A 20,108-nucleotide genomic window follows, 5' to 3' on the forward strand; every position below is an offset into this window, starting at 1 on the left:
AACCTTCCAGTTTCACCTGCTTTTGTCAGTGGCCTAATTCTGGGTTCGTGACTTTCATAGTATGGTGGTAGTTTTGACACAGCTGGGGGGAATGTTTAGGTCTGAAAAGAACCTCTCACAGTTTTCAAAGGGGCCACAAGAACAGCTGGGAAAAGGGTGCTTTAAACCAGGCACAGGCAAACCTGACCCTCCAGATGTTTTGGGATTACAATTCCCATCATCCCTGGGAGTTGTAGTCCCAAAACATCTGGAGGGCCAAGTTTGCCTATGCCTGCCAGATGCGGAGATAAGCATATCTGGCCACGTTATATAGTTTAGTTGCAAGTAGGCTTTCTCTCTGGGTGCAGAGGTTCCAGTTGCTGTTCTGTTCTTGTTGGAGGGAGGCAATAAAATGCTCTTTATAGCTTCTTGGCAGCAAGACAACAGGAAAAGGTTTCTATATGCCAGGGTGAGGAACATTTTTCAAGTGAGGGTGGCATGGGCAACCTTCCAAGGTGGTGTGGCAGGGGGCACCAGAGGCAAGAGATGATTGAGAAACTGATTGGACTCTTAGGCCACGCATAGGCAAACTTGGCCCTCCAGATGTTTTGGGACTACAATTCCCATCATCCCTGACCACTGGTCCTGTTAGCTAGGGATGATGGGAGTTGTAGTCCCCAAACAACTGGAGGGCCAAGTTTGCCTATGCCTGTCTTAGGACCACCCACCTGCACTATCCACGTAAAGCTGTATCCTACCAAATTTCCCAATCAGGCTCCCCCAAAGAATCCTGGGAACTGTAGTTTGTTTAGGATGCTGAGAGTTCTTAGGAGACCCCAATTCCCCTCACAGAGCTTCAGTTCCCAGGGTTCCCTGGGAAGCGGGATTGATTGTCAAAACACTCTAGGAATTGTAGTTCTGGGAAGAGAATAAAGATCTCCTTTAAAAATTCCCAGAGCCCTAAACAAACTACAGTTCCCAGGATTCTTTGGGATAAGCCATGACCATTAAAGTGGTATGACACTGCTCTAAAATGTTAGTGCAGCTGGGGTCTTCATTGCAATCAGCACTGCTTCCATTCTGCCACAGTTCGAGCTCTGCTAAAACCTACATTATTTGTCCCACTATCCACCAATGTAATTAATTGCATCGTTAACTTCAGCGCATGTAGCTAGGAAAGCTACTATCATGGCTCCCACCAAAGAATTCTGTAGTTTGCTAAGGGGGCTGAGAACTGTTAGAGGACCTCTGTTCTCCCCACGGAGCTACAATTCCCCGGAGTTCCTTGGGAAGAGGGATTGGCTGTCAAATCAATCCAGGAGTTGTCAATCAAGAAGTCACCACTTCATAACACAGCAAGGAAGAGTCAGCATTATAACCAGTAAAAAAAAAACAAATGCAAAAATTCTCAGTGTCTGAATGTAGACTTAATAATGTCCATTAACGTCAGTGGGTCTACTCTGAGGAGGACTGGCACTGAATCCGTTCTGTGCCACACATTGCAAGCCAGGGGTACATCATCTAAGCACCTGAAGGTGCCTTATAAAAGGTGAACCCAGCAGTCCCTACCACGGCTGATAGCACTTCTCCAAGATCCTTTGGCCAGAGTGCCAGAACATAGCTGAGCCCCACCAAAGCCAGCAGCTCCAAATTTCACCTCCTCCCTCCCCTGCAACAGTGAATAAAACAAAAGGCACAATGTCCTTTTACTGTGCATTTCTCCACCCTCCTACAACTTTCATTGGCTGCTGCATTCATGGGTGGGGAAACTAGCAAAGCACCAGAGGCACATTGGCTGTCTTGCTTTGCTCAATGTTCTGGGGGGAGGCAGCGCAGATATGGGGAAGACTGCTCTCCAGGCTAGCCCCACTGTGTTGCAGTGTGCAGGTTTAAGATGGGGGGGGGGTCGTCTCCTGTCCTGCTACCTGAAATGGGATCGCTGAAATGGGAGGCAAGAGCACAGGAAACAGTCATATACTGAGTCAAACCACAATCAGTCGTGCCTACACTGACTGGCAGCAGTGGTTTCAGGCAGGGGTCATTCCTAGCCAAATCTTAGAGATGCAGAGAACTGAACCTGGGACCATGTTATGGTCCTTACATAAATGATGCTGGAGAGAAGCCTGTGGACTTCTGCATGCATAAGTATTTGACCTGGGATATTCTGCAGGCAAAGCCAATGCTTTGGCCCTGAGTTCCAGCTCTCCCAAAGCAAAATCGAAGTGAAGCACTGGGAGGCACCTACAGATATTTGAAAAGCAAGGTGCCAAAACAGACCCCACCCCCCATCTGCCTATTTCACTTTCCTGCACAGCCCATCCGGAGTAAAATAGACTCTACATAAGTGGTAATTTGACAACCAGCCTCCACATATTCTCCTGGGCAAGGAGGGTGGGTAGATTTTAATGTTTTTGGAACAAACTGCCTTGGGCGTGGATCATAGAATTGTGGAGCTGGAAAGGCTCAGGAGGGTCATTGAGTCCAACCCCCTGCAATGCAGGAATCTTTCAGCCAACATGGGGCATGACGGAATACAAATGCTTTAAATGAAGGATTATATCATGCCGTGTCCAAATAGGCCTTCCAAGCAAGCTCTGAGGCTCAGGCTCTGAGGCTCTGCTGCTTATCTGTGCTGCTGTGATATCACAGAATGCTCACAGAGCATTCCAATCACTCAAGGTAAAGGTGGTCACACTGAGTGTTAAGCAAAAGCACAGCTTCTCTGAAGCTCTGGACTGGGGGTGGGCCCGGGACTCATAGGTTCAATCCACGACATTGACGGCAAGATCAAAGAAGAGGTACAACTCCTGCTATTGATATTTTCAATTTCAATTAGAGAACAGAGTCTCTCTCTCTCTCTCTCTCTCTCTCTCTCTCTCTCTCTCTCACACACACACACACACACACACATACTTTATAACAAGGAAACAGCAAGCCCACTCACACTATTGTAAAGCAATGGAACAACTTGGATTTCAACATCAGCTGCCAAAATAGCAATCTGAATTAGAGGGTGTGTAAAAAGTCCAATTAAGGGAGCAAAGAACTGCAGAGTGGGAAGGCTCGAAGCACAGTTCCTCAGAACCTTTTAACATTTACTGACAATTTTACAACCCACGGCATTTCGAGCAGAATGGTCAAGCCAGCTCACAATGGCGCACTTCCCTCAATGCGCTTGCACCTGGATTTCATTCCTGTGCAGCTATCGGCACCTCCGGATGAAATATTGCCTTCATGCAAGGCCACATTGAAACACCCAGTGCAGGCCTGCATTTCACAGCACACATCTCAAACTCTTTCCGCTCTTTCTCTTTCCATCTGTTCACAGGAGCCAACCGAGGGAATTTGCTGCCTCTCCCTAATGACACCCACCCACACAAAACCCATTGGGCAGAATCAGCCAACGGCAAATGTGCAGTCTCGTGGCCTTTGCCTGTATCAAACACAGGACAACCCAGACATGAGACGCACCCCGTGCTTGTGAATGACACACTGTCACTCAGATCCAGCAAGGTGAAACAGAGTGAGAGAAGGAACAGTGAGGCGGTATCCCATTCTTCCTTCTTCCGATTTGCTTTCCTTGGCTCAGGTGCCCTGACATCTGATCTCAGAGCAGGACAGCTGGTCCCCCCCCCCCCCCCGATCAAACCCATTTGCCTTGCACTCTCAGATTCCAAGTGCAACCTTTTATCTCCCACCCCACCCCCTGCCACCCCAAAAAGTGTGCTTGTTCTCACCCCATCGTACAAAGGGAAAGATAGCAGGCAACCCCAGAGCAAATGCTGAGTCACTTAATGAGAAAACCAAGCTTGCTAACTGCCACCCCCTGCTTGCAAGGTGGTCTGCACTGGAGATTTGCAAGCCAGGTGACTGCAGAAACCTTTCTCCGCTTTTGCTTCTCCCTGTTTCCCTTTCACCTTCAGGGCAAGGACCCAGGTGAGAAGCTCATGGCTGAACGCAGGCCCTAAATAGAACTGCAGTGGCTCACCAGAGAAGAACGTAAGAAGAATCTAGCTGGGTCAGGCCAAAGGTCCATATCTAGCCCGGCACCCTGTTCTCACAGTGGCAACCAAATGGCCCAATGGGAAGCCCCCAAGCACAACCTGAATGCAACAGCAGCAGGCGCCCCCCCCCTCCCAAGTGTCCCTATTTTCCAGGGACAGTCCCAGATTTACAGAAGCCATCCCGGTTTCTGAGTTGATCTAGGAATGTCCTGCTATTCTTTAGGATGTCCATATTGTCATCAGAGAAATGTTGGAGGGGGTGGAGTTATGCGACCCCCTGAGCCAAGGAGATAAGTAACTATACAACCTTTAGAAGACATCTGAAGGCAGCCCTGCATAGGGAAGTTTTTATATATGTTGGAAGCCACCCAGAGTGGCTGGGGTGCAAACGTTGTTGTCGTCATTAAATAGAATGTCCCTATTTTCATCAGAGAAATGTCTGAGGGTCTGCAGCAGTCGAGAGGTAGTTTACAGACAGTGCCACCGATTTGCTCGCACTGAGTGCTCAACCAAGGCGGGTGCCTTCTCAAAGCCCAGTAAGCACTTGCCTGGCTTCAGGAAGGAAACATGAGGGCTCTGGCAGCATCCTAGAATTCTCCTTCCTCCTTCCTGAAGCCAAGCAAGCACTTAGCGGACTTTGGGAAGGAGGTGGGAGGGCTCTAGAACTCTGCCAGAGCCTCACACCTCCTTCCCAAATCCAGCACTTGTTTACGGAGCTTAAACCAGCACCTGGAAGGCTGCGGGGAGGACATCATATGTTAGCCTTGCATAGGACAGCATATTTCTACCTCCACTGTAGGAGACAGTGTGGCTCTGATTATGATAGTTGGGAATCACAAACGGGGAGAAAGCACTACTGTGCTTTGGTCCTGCTTGTGGGCTGGCTGCCCTTTTGGGAATCTGGTTGCCTGCTATGAGAACATGATGCTAGACTAGAAAGGCCTCCGGCCTGATGCTGCAGAGTCCTTAGCATATAGCCATTGCTGCTAGCAACTCCTGTTCACCTTTTCCCATTGCCAGCAAAACATGCAGGATGGACACAATTATATTCACATGATAGCCTACAGTATGTAGCTGTACATTAAATTACTATTATTATTATTCACAGCTACAATTACATAAGTCAACAGGATGATCAGGAAAAAGCCAAGCCCTTGCCCCACAAAGCTTACAATTAGGGTTGCCGGTTTTTATTGTCTTTATTTGACCAGTCCTTGAGCCTTTAAACAGCACTCTGGTGTGAAAATGCTCATTTCCATGGTCTTGAAGCACTTCAAGCTGCTGATCACTGCAGATTGCAAGGCACAGTTAAGGATATTTCCCCCCTTCTGGTCAGCTGGTAACTTAGAATGTGGGCACTTAGAATGTACAACGGAGAGGAGAAAAGGGTAAAGTGGCTTAAGCAAATGCAGTTTTTGTGCTCTTAGGCCTCATTTCGCAGCATGCACATGTACAGTAGTTGGGGGAGTAGGGCTTAATCATACCCAACTGTGGCTAAATGTCTGAATGTACCTTAACTGGGATACCTTTATGCCAGCCTTGTAATAATAACTGCCCCCTTTATGAAATGGCAAGGGGGAGGCCACAGTCATCATAAAGCAGCAGGGTGCATTCCTAGCCAAGGCACATTTGAACCAGGGGCTTCCTGGCTGTCAATCACCATGCCAGCTAGACACACAGATGTCACTGCCTCTGTTAGTTCAGCTTCTGTGTGTCAGACCAGAGCGGGTAGAGTTAATCAGGTCACGGAGGGGTTGACCCACAGTGGCCTCTGCTTAATTCAAGTTGATGATTACAATTATTAGCATTAGGAATGTATATCCCCAGTGGACCCCTCAGCCACAGCATCTCTAGGAAGGGAATACTGCATACCACCTATGCAAATATGGGATTCTTTCTACCCCACACTTGATTACTCCGGAGGAACTACCGCAGCCAGGGTCCACCCCCCCCTCTGTGTGTGTGTGTGTGTGTGTGTGTGTATGTGTCAATCCCCCATTAACTGCGGGCAGGGGAGGCCACGCTTCCCCCTCTCTTGCTCATCCCAACCGAAGCTCAACGGCAAGGCTCAGGATGCCCGGAGGAAGCTGCCGCGGACAGCTTGCCTGGGCATCAGGAGGGAACCGAGGCTGCTGGCTGTCCATCAAGCCACCTGCACCAAACACGCCCCTCCTCGCATCACCTTCCATCCTGCCGAATCTGGCACGGGACCCGGAATGAGAGGTGCGCGGGGAGGGTCGGAATGAGAGAGATAGAGCGAGGGTCCCTACCCCTCTCGCCCCCAGACCCTCAATACCGTCCGCAGCCTTGGCTGACGCTACAGCGGAGAGGGGCTAAAGATGCCACCCGCATGCCCGATTCCTCTCTCTTCCTCTCCAAAAGAAGGTGGCACCCACTTTCCTCCTCCGCACTTTCCGCACCCCCTCTCCGGCTCACCCCCCCCCCCAGCTCCCCGGCCCCGCTGGCTCACCAGGTAGGCGCCCACCGTGCCCTGCGCCAACATGAGCGCGCACTCGGAGACCAGGAAGATCTGGATGTTGGAGACGCACGGGGAGCTCTTCTTTTTCCTCTTCTTGGCGCGCTGCGACTCGTCCCCTTGCAGCTCCCCGCCGTCCCCGCTGCTGTTGCTCCCGCCGCCGCCGCTTCCTCCTTCTCCCGAGGAGCCGCGGGGCTTCTTGCCCTGCATCCTCCTCCTTGGCCCTCTCCGCGTCCCCACCGGCCGCCTGCGAGCAGCGGCGGCGGCGGCTCCGGGGGCCAATCAGGCGCGCAACGACGGCTGCCCGCGCCCGCCTCGCCTCCTGCGGGCTCCTCCTGCCGCCGCCGCCGCTGCTGCTCGCACCGCTGCCATGGCCGGCCCGCTCCCTCCTTCCTTCCTCCGCCCGCTCTGCTCGGCTCCCTCCCTCCTGCTTTCCTTCCTTCCTTCCTTCCCTCTCGCTCCCTCTCTCGGCCGCCGCTCCAGCACCGGCTACAGAGCGCGGCTGCTGCTGCTGCTGCTGCTTGCTTGGCCCAGCCCGCCTGCGCCTTTGCTGGGCTGGAGCCAAGAGGGGAGAATGGCGCGCCCCGAAGAGGAAGCGGGGCAGGTCGTCGTTGTATTTTTCTCTCCCCCCACTCCCCGGGAAATATTGGTTTTGCGCTGTTCCTGGAGGAGAAGGAGGAGGGGGATATGGTAGAGCATCTGCCTTGCATGCAGAAGGTCCCAGGTTCAACTCTCAGCATCCGACTCCAGGAGGGGCTGAGAGAGACCCCTGTCCGAAACTCTGGAGAGCTGCTGCCAGTCAGTGTAAGCAACACTGAACTAGGTGGGCCATGGTATGAGGCAGCTTAGCCAAGGGCCCTAGCTCAATAGTAAAACATCTGCTTGGCATGCAGAAGCTTGCCAGTTTAACCCCCAGTATTTCCAGGTAGGGCTGGGAGAGACCCCCCTGCCTGAAACCTGGGAGAGCTGCTGCCAGTCAGTGTAGATGATACTGAGCTAGATGGAACAATGTGTCTGACTCAGTATTAGGCAGCTTCCTATGTGGCAAGGTTTTGCCACTCGGGGAAGGAGTTTCCTCTTTGGCCCCTGAGTAGCACTGGAGTCTTCCAGGAGGGTGGAGCAGGGCCAGCTCTGCCATTAGGCAGAGGGAGGTTGCAGCTCCAGATACACAAACCTAAGAAGAGCTCACCCAGATCAGGCCCACCATCCTGTTCTCACAGTGGCCAGCCAGATGCCTGTGGGAAACCTGCAAGCAGGATCCAAGCTCAAGAGCACTCTTCCCTCTAGTGATTCCCAGCAACTGGCATTCAGAAGCATCGCTGACTCTGACCATGGAGGCAGAGCATAGCCATGCCGGCTAGTAGCCATTGGTAGCCCTCTCCTCCATGAACTTGTCCAATCCTCTTCTGAAGCCGTCCAAGTAGGTGACCATTGCTGCCTGCCCTGTGCTCCATTGTCCTCCCTCCCCTGAGTCTTCTGGCAGGCCAGGCAGCTTCTGCACATGGAACAGGGCGGGTGAGATGCCATCTTCTGCTTTGCCCTCATGCAACAAAATTGCTCGGGTGAGGCTGTGGGTTTGGGCAAGGCTGCGAGGCCCCCACCAAGTTACTAAGGGTGGAAAAAGAGAACCATTTTGGGAACCAGATGTGGAGAAGGAAGTGAAGAGAGTGCTGGGCTGGACAGTAGAGGTCAGGATGAGGCTCCGCTGTTCCTGGAAAATGAGAGGAAGACCAGGTCTGGCCCACTTTTGAGGCAGGGTGAATGACGATGATAAATGTCTAGCCCTGTGACTTAATAGGGCGGCAAATTACCGCCCTATGCCTTGGTACATGTTGTCCAACATGGACTAAGTTGTGGACACATTTGTTTATTCATACCATGAGCTTTCCATCCCAGCCTCCTGCAGATCGTCCGGTTCCAATTTCCTCTGGCTTCTTCGTGGCCGCTCCCCAACTGACAAGGAGAGACATTTTCAAGGAGAAACTGTAATTAGCCAGCCATCTCTACAGGGTGTTTTGTTCCAACTCTCTAGTCCTCCAGATGGTGCTTTTAGAGTGCAAGCTCTTGTGAAGCTTAACCTGGGAATTCATTCCAATGGAAGGTGCATCGCTCCTGGAGCAAACACACCTTCACACCACACAGGCATGTGCAAAGATCTAAACATTTTGGGATTATTTATTCGCAAAAGTTATTTTAAAAAATATATCTTTAGGACATGAGCTGCCAGGAAATCCAATAGCCATGCTGGTTGGATTATCTCACAGGGTTTTCCTGAGAGTAAAAGGGAAAAGGGGGAGAACCACAGGCACCAAATCATAGAATCGTAGCATTGTGGAGTTGGAAGGGACCCTAAGGGTCATCTAGTCCAACCCCCTGCAATGCAGGAATCTCAGCTAAAGCATCCAGGACAAATGGCCATCCAACCTCTGCTTAAAAACCTCCAAGGGAGGACAGTCCAGACGTATTAGAAAAATGACAAACTCCCCACCAGGGCTGAATGGTTATTGAAATGGACAGAATATGTGGAATTAGCCTCTCTTTTGGAGAGAATTAGAGACAAACCCAGACAGGAGTTCATTCGAGAATGGGATAATTTGAAGAAATATTTGAAAAATAGCTGTAATTTGAACACGGTAGTAGCCTTTAAATGCCTGTTGTCTTTGTCCATGGAGTTTTAAAAGGCTGGACAGTGTTCTCGAAGCCACCAACATGAGTCTGACCAAACTGCGGGAGGCAGTGGAAGACAGGAGTGCCTGGCATGCTCTGGTCCATGGGGTCACGAAGAGTCGGACATCATGCAATCATGCAATATGTTTACTATAAGGGAAAATATGGAGAGGATGGGAAGTCATAGATTTGTGTAGAAAACACATAGTCGAAATTGTATGTATCTTTTGTGAGCATTGATATCTTTATTGGATTGATAGAAATGAATATGATTACACATTGTATATATATGGAAAATGAACAATAAAACATCAAAACTGGAAAAGAAGAAGAAAAAAGGAGAGTCCATAACCTCCCGAGGGAGACTGTTCCACTGTTGAACAGCTCTTACTGTCTGAAAATTCTTCCTGAATGCAAAAGCCCATTGGTAACTACCAATGCATAGGGGTCATTCACAATCACACTGCATTTGTGGCCAGCATGTGCATTATTATTTAACTACATTTATTTCAAAGTATTTCTGAACCACTCTCTGTATGCACTCCCCAAGTGGCGTACAAAAATACCACCGTAGAACAGTAACATAAAAAACATAATTCAGCATAAGAACATAAGAACAACCTATTCTGGATCAGGCCATTGACTCATCTAGTCCAGTATCCTGTTCTCAGAGTGGCCAATCAAATGCTTGTGGGACCTGAGCACTCTTCCCTCCTGCAGCTTCCAGCAACTGGTATTCAGAAGCATTGCTGTGTCCTACAAGGAAGGAAGAACACAGACATCATGGCTAGAAGCCCATGAATTGGTCTAATCCTCTTTTCAAGCCAACCAAGCAGGTGGCATGAAGAACTGCTTCCTTTTATCTATCCTGAATCTTCCAACATCCCGCTTCAAGGGATGTCTGTGAGTCCTAGTTCTGCGAGAGAAAAGAGGGGGGGGGGCAAAATTCTCTATCCACTGTCTCCATGCCATGTGTAAATTTATAAATGTCTGTCATGCCGCCTCTTACTTGCCTTTTCTCTAAACTGAAAGATCCCAAATGCTGCAATTGTTCTTCATAGGGGAATTGCTCCACCCCCTTGATCATTTGGGTCACCCTTTTCTCAACCTTTTCCAGGTATTTCAATGGAGCCCATTCACTCGCACAATCGACATTTGTTATGTACAAAGAAATCACGCTGTAAGCCTTGATGTGTAAACTAGTTACGTAGCAACAATTTGTCCAAGGATCAGTAGAGTTGACATCTGGATTGTGGGTGTCCAGAATCTTGGCAAGTCCAGCATACCTGGTCACCTGCAAACATGCTGCCATTCATGGGGGAAAAAAAATACCTTGAACCAACTTTCCCCAACCCAGCACCTTCCAGTTGTTTTGGACTACCAATCCTATCAAGCCAGCCCACAATTGGGGAAGGTTGTTTTATAAATACATTTCTTAGCATTACCAACTGGAATTCTGCAAGAGCCTCATTATAAACTATGTTTGCCTGGAAGCCTGTTTGGTTACCTGCCCCTTCAGTCCTAGCTTGTAGGTGTGCATAGTCATTAAAGTCCATGGTCACCTTGAATTCTTGTTTGCAAAGTTCCCATTAATTTCAAATGGGGCCAGGATCCCATTCTGCAGCTGCACTTTACCACTGCAGGAACCATTTCCAGCATATAAACATTTTGCAAAATGATCAGGCCAGAACCAGTGAGAAGGTAATGAGCTGAAATAAATATGCCGGTCACGTACAACATTCCCCCCTCCGCACTCATAAATACACTCATAACATGATATATCAGCAGAAAGGACACACCAAAGGTCATCCAGCACCACCCTTTGCATAGAAATAGGTATCTATGCACCTACAGATCTTTGCACATCAAACCCAACCCAGCAAGATGCAGTACAGTAGTCCTAAATCCATGTGGCCCATCAGAGAAGAAGGGGTGGGGGAGTATCTTCACCAGGAATAAGTGAGGGGGGGGGAAGATCAAAATCGTAATCTGCTGCCCTGGTGGATTCTGCCGCCTGAGGCAGTTGCCTCATCTTGCCCCCTGGGTGAGCCAACCCTACCTGCTGTTGGAAGCAATATGCCTTTGAATCATAGTGATGAATTACCAAATAAACAGAGTAGGCACCAACCTATGGGGCCCCACAACAACGGATCAAAATAATATTGATTTGATCTTGAAAGAAAATTACAATCAGGCTTTCTTCATTCAATGTGGGGAGGGGGCTGAGATTTTGACTGCCTGGGGGCCTCCACAGGGTTTATTCCAGCACTGCACTGAATACAAGGGAATCAAAGAAGGGGAGAGCACTTTTGCACTAAGGTTTTGCTTCCAGGCTTCCCACAGGCATCTGTTTGGACACCGTGGGAGCAGGGTGCTGGACTTGACCTGATCCAATCGGGCTCTTCTAAAGCTCTAATTAATTTTACAGCTCATTTTTATTCCTCAATCCAACAGTATTCATTTCTGGCCATAGTGAAAATGCATGGAACCTCCCCCACAAAAAAAATGAGAGTGAAGAGCTGGGTGGGTGGCTAAGTGAACTGGCTGATTTCTGTTCTTTGCTTGGCAAACTGAACTGCCAGCCTCAACAGCACAGCCAGTTCACCAAATGTTCTGTCTTTTGCTAGCCTGTTCCTTTGGGTCTGCCTTGCAGCTTACAAAATAACTGAGACGGTGTACTGCTAACTTTCACCCGTTCCTTCTCCTGTGGCATTTGTGTATTAAGACATGACAGCTGTCAGTTGGCAATAGTGCGCTAGGCCTAGGTGATTTTTTGGCTCAGTAAAGTGTGATTAGCTCAATTGCTTCATCACTTAAAAGAATGGAACACAATTTTCAGCTTCATTGAGATAGTGGACTCATTAAGCTTGGCACAGTTGAACTTTGTGTGCGTATGTATGCAAACATCCTTGAGATGTTGAATTTAATTAAAAGACCTTTTCATAAAAAGAAGTCAGCAAATTCTAGCAGGAGAGAGTGAGAGAGTGCACTCTAGAATTAACAGGGAGAAAGTCTTACCAGTCAAGAACTCCAAACTCACCTATCAGTCTTCACTATGACGTCCAGTGACACTGTGATTTGAACCCCCAGTTGTTGTGAGTTCAAAGTGCAGCACAGGGCTGTTTAAAAGCCATTTTGCAAAGAGCCTTGTGCTACTCCAGGCACCCCCAAACTTTGGCCCTCCAGATGTTTTGGACTACAATTCCCATCATCCCTAACCACTGGTCCTGTTAGCTAGGGATCATGGGAGCTGTAGGCCAAAACATCTGGAGGGCCGCAGTTTGGGGATGCCTGTGCTACTCTTTAAACCAAAAACTGTAATAATAGTTGCTTAACTTGGTAGGATTTAGCCCTGGTTGCCCTTATAGACTCTAATCCAGGCATAGGCAACCTTGGCTCTCCAGATGTTTTGGAACTACAATTCCCATGATCCCGAGCTAACAGGGCCAGTGGTCAGGGATCATGGGAGTTGTAGTTCCAAAACACTGGGAGAGCCAAGTTGCCTATGCCTGCTCTAATCCACTGACTTTAATCAAGGAGTAGGAGAAATGAAAAGCAGAAACAACACAACCAACTAAAATACCAGAATTCAATAATGCCACATTTCAAAGGTATTTTCTCAGTTAACAATGTATACTGATATCTCGGGCGGCCCTCAGCTACACAGGGCCCTAATTCTGCACATATTGCACATGCCTATAAATCCCCCATTGATGCAGTAATGACTTCTGCCTATGATTGAGTGTTCTGGATGTTGACCCGGAGGGAATTTCCAAGGGTAATTTATGTAGATGGATGGTTGCTATGAGCTGAGAGGTGTTTTGTATGGGGAATTTCGGAGTGGAAATCCAAACCTATAGCAGCCCTGGCTCTGAAACACACTGCGTGCTGCTGTGAGGCACTTTTTCTCAGCCACAGGAGGGTCCCCAGCTTCAGCCTGTGGACACAAGCTTGTGCTGACATTAGCATTTGCAGGGGGAATATTAAATGCTTAGGATTCCACACAATTGTGAGCATGTCTTTGGATGATGGGAGGGATGGAAGTGAAGAGGGGAGAAAGAAGAGAGGAAATTAGCTTGCTTCAGCCCCTAAGTACCTGGGTTAGGATTTTTTTTGGGGGGGGTGCAACATGAGGTTAAAACAGGAACTGTGTGGGGAAATAGATTGGGTCCACTTTACTTGTGGGAACACCTTGCTCCATAAATGCCTGCTCAACCATATTGATCTGTGGAATTGGCACTGTTTCGGGTGCCACATAACAATACTCCTTCTGCACTTGTAATAAATCAATCTTGTAGTGTGGCAGCAGTACTCTTTCGACACCAGCTTAAAACATTTCTGTTTAGGCAGTGCGGACGACACGCAGTAGTTACATGACTTTTGTTTCTGATTTTAACTATCTTTTGAATATTTTAAAATACGCATTTTTAATCAATCATTTCAATGTTTTCATTTCATTGTATATTTTTGTAAACCAATTAGAGGTTTTCTTACAGTCAAGCTGTATATGCATTTTGGTTCAGTGAGATTAACAAACAAATAAATAAAACATTTTACCCTTCTTGCTCTGGCCTGCACTGAAAATTCAGAATGTTGAACTTTTGGCCAACTTAATAGTTGGGGTAAAAACTGCCTTCCTTCTCTTAGAATTTTGAGGTTGGGGACCTATCAGAGGTGAGTGAGGAGTCGAGCCAGGAAGTATTTTGACATGCAGCCCAAACAGGAAGCCTTTTATGTCTCTTCCCATCCAAGAGGACCCAAATGGCAACTTGGATGCACAGAGCCAATGCAGAGCCTAAGTCAGGCATCCCCAAACTGTCCCCAAACTGCGGCCCTCCAGATGTTTTGGCCCACAACTCCCATGATCCCTAGCTAACAGGACCAGTGGTCGGGGAAGATGGGAATTGCAGTCCGCCCAAAACATCTGGAGGGCCTCAGTTTGGGGATGCCTGGCCTAAGTGCTGGGTGCTGGGAAATGCTTCAAGTCGCAATGTCAGTATTTTGCCACAAGGGGCAGCTGCACACTGAGGCAAAGGTTAATACGTACTGTATTTCTAAAGTCAGCACGTCCTGGTTCTGGAGATGGGGTGGCAGAAATCACAGGGGTTCTTGGCCTGAAGCTGCCATTTTATTTACTCTAGAAGGCTGCAGAATGAAACTAGGTCAATATGAGATTAGCTGTCTGTGAGAACTGCCAGTCCTCTATAACTGGCTCTCCTTGATTCAGGAAATCGTCCCCACCTTATTCCTCACATTCTTCTTGAGTGAGTGAAATACTGTATGTCATTGAATTCTGATAATGTTTCTTGCTTGTCTAGAAGGAGGGTGTGTGTGTGGGGGGGGGGGGTTATTTGTAAAACTACCGTATTTCACAAGGGTTAAATTGGCATTTCTCAGCTGGAAGAGCACGAGACTCTTAGTCTCAGGGTTGTGAGTTAAGATTCCTGCATTGCAAGGAGTTAGACTAGATGTTCCTAGTGGTCTGTTACAACTCTGCAATTCTATGATTCTATTATTTGTTGCTCTGTCCATATTTGCGTCTGGCCCTGCACACCACTGACACGTGGCCCCTGGAATGTTACACAGAAGGGAATGTGGCCCTTGGTCTGTAAAAGTTGGTTCCCTCTCCCCCATCTAGAGTTTGTGATGGAGAAAGATGCTGTGACGGAAAAGATGCAATTGTCAGAGCAAAATCTCTGCAGTAGGTCTTTCAAGGCTGGCAATGCAACACACTGTCTCCTCCATGCAGCTCTGAGAAGAACCAGCTTGCGCAGTAATAAGCAAGACATCTTATTTCTTGTCAAGGGGTTACATTTCCCACCGCTCATTTAAAAAAACCCACCGTGCCTTGAGCCAGCCTTCTCTTTCCTTTGTTGTTGTTATTAAATACATGAGAAGTGTCACTTGCTCAAACATTCATTGCCTGGGGGAATGGAAGGAATATCCAGATTTAATTTTCTTACCTGCTCCTCGTCAGGTGTGGGTGATTAATGTGTTTTTCATTACAAACAATAGCCAAGAATCAGGCTCCCATTTCAATAAGGAAGATTTGTCTACTGAGAGAAACTAGTGTGGAAGGAAATAACCAAGGCTGCTCCAAGTAGAGCCACTGAAATAAATGGATGTGGTGAACTTAGGTCCATTAATTTCAATGGTTCGACTTCGAGTAGGACATAGTTGGCCAGAAGCCATTTGTCTCTATTACAAGTACACAGGTAAAGTGGGGTGTATTTCAATGTTCACTGGGAATCCTATTGTTGGCCATAGTCCTGAGATATCCTATCAATGGGAGGGTGGGAGAATCAGTTTCTCATTCTTCCTTTCTTAAGCTTGGTTCTTCACATTTCCACATCAGTTTGTGGATACATATATAGATATATGGAAAAGTCCTCATGAAAATTCACCGACATTTCAGTGTAAATTTCTCCTCACATACACATTCTTCTATGCAATTTTTCCTTAATACACACATTTTTGCAAAGCAAATTTCCCTAATATAATGCATCTGTGCATCTTAGTTCCAATATGTGCACTTCCAAGCACACTATCCCCTAGTAAATGCATTTTTGCACACATTAGTTGGCTGGAGGGCTGCCCTGCAAAATTTGGAGAAGCGTGAATTCCAAAGGATGCCTGTGTTTTGCTTCATTATTGTTTTGCAAATGCAAATTGTGTAGGTTAACATCAAAAATGTGAACAGAATCCAATCCCCCCCTCGCATTCCTACCCATCAGTATTGGCATTTCACCGGCTCTTGGAGGCAAACCTTGTTTAGGTTTTAATGCCTATTTATACTTATGCTTTTTAAAACATACTTATGTTATTGTCCATTTTAAATGTTGATTTTAAAAATGTTTTGATGGATACATTACCATGTGTTTTAATGACATGCTTTTATATTTCTTGCAATTGAACTACAACTCCCACAAGCCCTCAGCCACCCTGTATTGACTTAGGGGATCACTAAAACACGGACTAATGAACTAATCCAGTCATTGAAGGAGCAATCTCAGTGCTCATTGCTTTTCACTGCAGGGGAGGGATGCCTCTGTATTGCCGCTGTTTCATTTGCTAGTGCTGGAGATATTATTGAAAAGGATGGTAGAGGCACTTAAAACGATACACCATAAAGAGGTTTGGCTGTCATCTGTGCCTCTGAACCCTGCCAGTTTATGAATATAGATAGACTGATTTCCATAATTTTAGATGCATTTTTTTCCTTTAGAAGCTGTTTCTGTGCCAGGAAGTCTTTATTTATTTTATTTTATTTTTTATAGAGGAAATGATGTACAAATTGCTTTGCTAGATCACCTTAGCTATCTGGTCCAGGATTCTGGCACCAGTCAGGTGCTTCTGGGAGCTCAATGGGGCATGAAGGTGAAGGCTGTCTTTCGTTCTTTATCTCCAACATCCTGCAAACACAGAGATCCTGAATTTGCTAATGAAGGGATCATGGTCAGGTGGGAATTTAAAATGTGGTCTCCCAGGTCCTAGCCTGACACTCTAGCCCAGGCATAGGCAATCTCAGCCCTCCAGATGTTTTGGGACTACAACTCCCATGATCCCTAGCTAACAGGACCAGCGGCCAGGGATGATGGGAATTGTAGTACCAAAATATCTGGAGGGTCGAGGTTGCCTATGCCTGCTCTAGCCACTATACCACACTGGCTCTCACCAACCAGATGCTTCTGGGAAGCTTTCAAACAAGACCTGAGTGAATCAGAACTCTTCCTATTTGTCATTCCCAGCAACTCCAACAGTGGAATCAGACACAGTAGAAGTTAGTTCCTACAGAACCAGCTCCCCATAAACTTTCACTCCATTCCAAAACCAGTTTTGCAGCCTTGCAATGTACAAAAAAGGAACCCTTGAGTTCCTAAGACTGAGGAGGTGTTTCCCACTCTGGATAATGGAGTCCATTGCAGAGAGATGCACAGAGGATTTATTCTTTGTGTCAGCTATCCAGACAGCCATTGTTGGGGATAGTTTATCTCTCCCTGTTTCAGTACATTTTCAAGACATGAATGTCAATGTAATTAAGTTCCAGGGAGGACACAGAGAGAGATCATGGTGGGTGGTGGTAAGGAGGGTCATTCTTAACAATGTAAGTGTGAGTAGATGAATAGAGCCATTGCTTCAGAACCTATGAGCATTTGTCCTGCAGAGAGAATCTCCCTTTGTCAATTCCACTTGCTACATCCTTTGATTTGCAGGAGGCAGAGTGTGTGGCACAGGTGAGGAAAGATGTGAGGAATTCATGCCAAGCTTCCAAAAAGAAATAAGCATTAAGGAACTGGGTCTTTGAAATAATTCACCAGCAGTCAATGTTCACTAAACCATGTGGGAGATGCTAGATTGGGCTGGGTTCCAGACCATGGAGGTGTGCGGAGACAGCCTACATGTATTCAGTAGTCGTCGTCCCCAGCCAGATCCTACCCCCCCCCCCACAGACAGCACGGGGTCACTACAGGATGCAATGGTTAGGGCACAGCCAGCCTGCATGATCCCACTATGTCTCCCCATGCAAACTGAATCATGTGGAAACTAGGTCCAATGTGCAAAACTTAGAAACTTTTTAAATGTTACCACAGTTCTAGTGTTTGTATAAGCCAGGGCCAATTGTCTCTTCTATCTCATCTGCTAGAGCTTACTGTTTGCCAGGGAAGTGGTGGCAATTGCTGGATTCTTTTCAACGAAAGGCACATCAGCACCCTGGACAGCTCCCAGTGGGCCCTGATGCGGCCCTCCAGATGTTTTGGCCTACAACTCCCATGATCCCTAGCTAACAGGACCAGTGGTCGGGAAGATAGGAATTGTAGTCCAAAACATCTGGAGGGCCAAAGTTTGGGGATGCCTGATCTGGAGGCTTACGAAAGCTAGCCCGGCTTACCTGTCCATTGACTCTGCTCCCCTACCTGCCCTCCTGGCCTGAGAGCTGACAGCAGTCTTTAAAAGGAGGAGAAATGGGCACTAGAATAAATATGTTTTTCATGTGGATTTTTTTTCTGCCTGTGGTGGTTGCCTCATGCTGCCTAATGATAGAGGTGGTTCTCCATCACCTGAGATCCAATATGTCCTATACTCCATCAGCCTGGGTGGCTCTTTGCTGGAGGAAATGCTGTGCTGTCCCCCTTTGCCTGTCTTCCAGGAGAGTCCTGAATCTTTTGTGTTGAGCTCTGGCTCTCCTGTCCTTCTCTCTCTCTCTCCCTCTCCCTCTAAATTGTCTTTAGAGTGGCTAGGCATGCTGTGAAGTGCTGTATTGATGGGACTCCCCTCCACTTCCCTGAGGCAAATGGATGGCCATCTGTCATGGATGCTTTTGTTTAGATTCCTGCATTGCAGGGGGTTGGACAAGATGACTCTTTGGGGTCCCTTCCAACTCTACAATTCTATGGTTCTATGAAATCTTCATGGCCGAGTTAGCCTGGGCAACACAATAACCATCATGGCACCCTCTAATGACTACAACTGCCACATCATCTACCATTGGCTAGCACTGATGGGGAAAGTAGACCAGCATCATTCAGAGGGGGCACCACATTGGCTACATCTCAGTTACAGTTTAGTGGGGTTTTTTCTCCCTCTCTGAAAATTTCCCTAAAACGCCTGCCTGTCTATAAATATGTGTGCACATTTTGTGCAAATTTGTGTCATGAGTCTATGCCCCACCTGATCCTTCCTGACCTTCCAGGACTGAGAATGGCCACTGAAATATATTCGTTCCATCCGAATGGTCCTAGGAATGCATTGCATTTCTGAATGACCATTAGGAATGCATTAAAGCCCAGAAGATTGGTTGTTTACATAACTGATATTCAACTCCCCACTTTCTTTGGTAGAGGAACTCTGAAACGTCCTGAGCAAGCCCCTCTCCACCCCTCACCACTAAGTAAAAGAAACTGGTAAAAGCAGGAAATGAGTAATTTACAAAGCGGTATGCTCGGTGCCACCAGCAACATGCAACCAGCTTGTTACCCAGTGGTGATTACTGCAAAGCAAATGTAAACTTGAAAGAACCTTTAGCAGCTAATCATTTATTGCTCCCAAAATTTATTGCCCTCTTGGTGCTGTGAAATGTAAAATGCAGTAAAACGCTGTCCAGCCAGAGAGAGGCTCTGCTAGCAGAAAGTGCTGACTTAAATCTTGGAAGGGCTGCCAGGATGCTATTAAGCCGGACCATCACAAATCTCACGCTTGGTCATGATTAATGGCCTGCTGGGGTTTGTTCCCTATGCTGCCCAGCACAGCCCTGCAAAAATGGTGAGCTCCGAAGGTCATCCCGAAATGCTCCATCAGCTGCCTTGGGCACAGGGCAGCAGTATGTGCTAAGACAACTACAGGTGGCTGCTTCTACTTCGAGCTTTGAAGAAGGTGTTTTGATGAGCCTCAACTAGGGATGGGGGATAAATTCAATTCAGTTCACATTTAAAGGCGAATCGCCCCTAATTTATACTTTCCAAAATGATAGATGAACCAATTCTCCTAAATTTACACTTTCCCCTATTTTTCAATGCACTTTGCCAGCCAAATGTTGTGTACAAGAACACATATACTAGGATAAAGCATGCATAACCCCCCCCCCCACACACACAAGATACAAAAAGGAATCATGGCTTTGTAAAAATGCATGCCGTAGGCAAAATTGCATAGAAAATGTGGGAGAAATTCTCACAGATGGCGAATTTTTGTGAGGCCTTTAAAAAGTGAAAACATGTGGAAATTCAGAGAACTGAAGACTGGAAAAATGAGAAACAACGAGAAACAGAAATGGACAGATTCATCCATCTCTACGCCGGCATCACTGCAGCGTACCTAACATAAAGATATAAGAAGAGCCCTTCTGGATCAGGCCAATGACCCATCTAGTCCAGCATCCTGTTCTCACAGTGGCCAAGCAGATGCTCTAATGGGAAACCCACATGAGCAATCTCTCTCCTATGGTTCCCAAGCAACTGCTGTTCAGAAGCATTACAGACTGCAAC

The 20,108-nt window shown here is 47.4% G+C and overlaps 1 protein-coding gene across 1 annotated transcript in view; it reads right to left on the reverse strand.

Moving 5' to 3' along the window:
* The window catches only part of SLCO3A1 (solute carrier organic anion transporter family member 3A1), a 100,955-nt gene extending 94,106 nt beyond the window's left edge, over nucleotides 1-6,849 (reverse strand). The window contains exon 1 of the mRNA XM_035131226.2: nucleotides 6,454-6,849. Coding sequence (XP_034987117.1) covers nucleotides 6,454-6,669 — 216 coding nt within the window. The 5' untranslated portion in view covers nucleotides 6,670-6,849. The remainder of the gene's footprint in view (nucleotides 1-6,453) is intronic.
* Nucleotides 6,850-20,108: the final 13,259 nt, after the last annotated feature.

Source organism: Zootoca vivipara, chromosome 14, assembly GCF_963506605.1.
Source record: "Zootoca vivipara chromosome 14, rZooViv1.1, whole genome shotgun sequence".
Classification (NCBI taxonomy): Eukaryota; Metazoa; Chordata; class Lepidosauria; order Squamata; family Lacertidae; genus Zootoca; species Zootoca vivipara.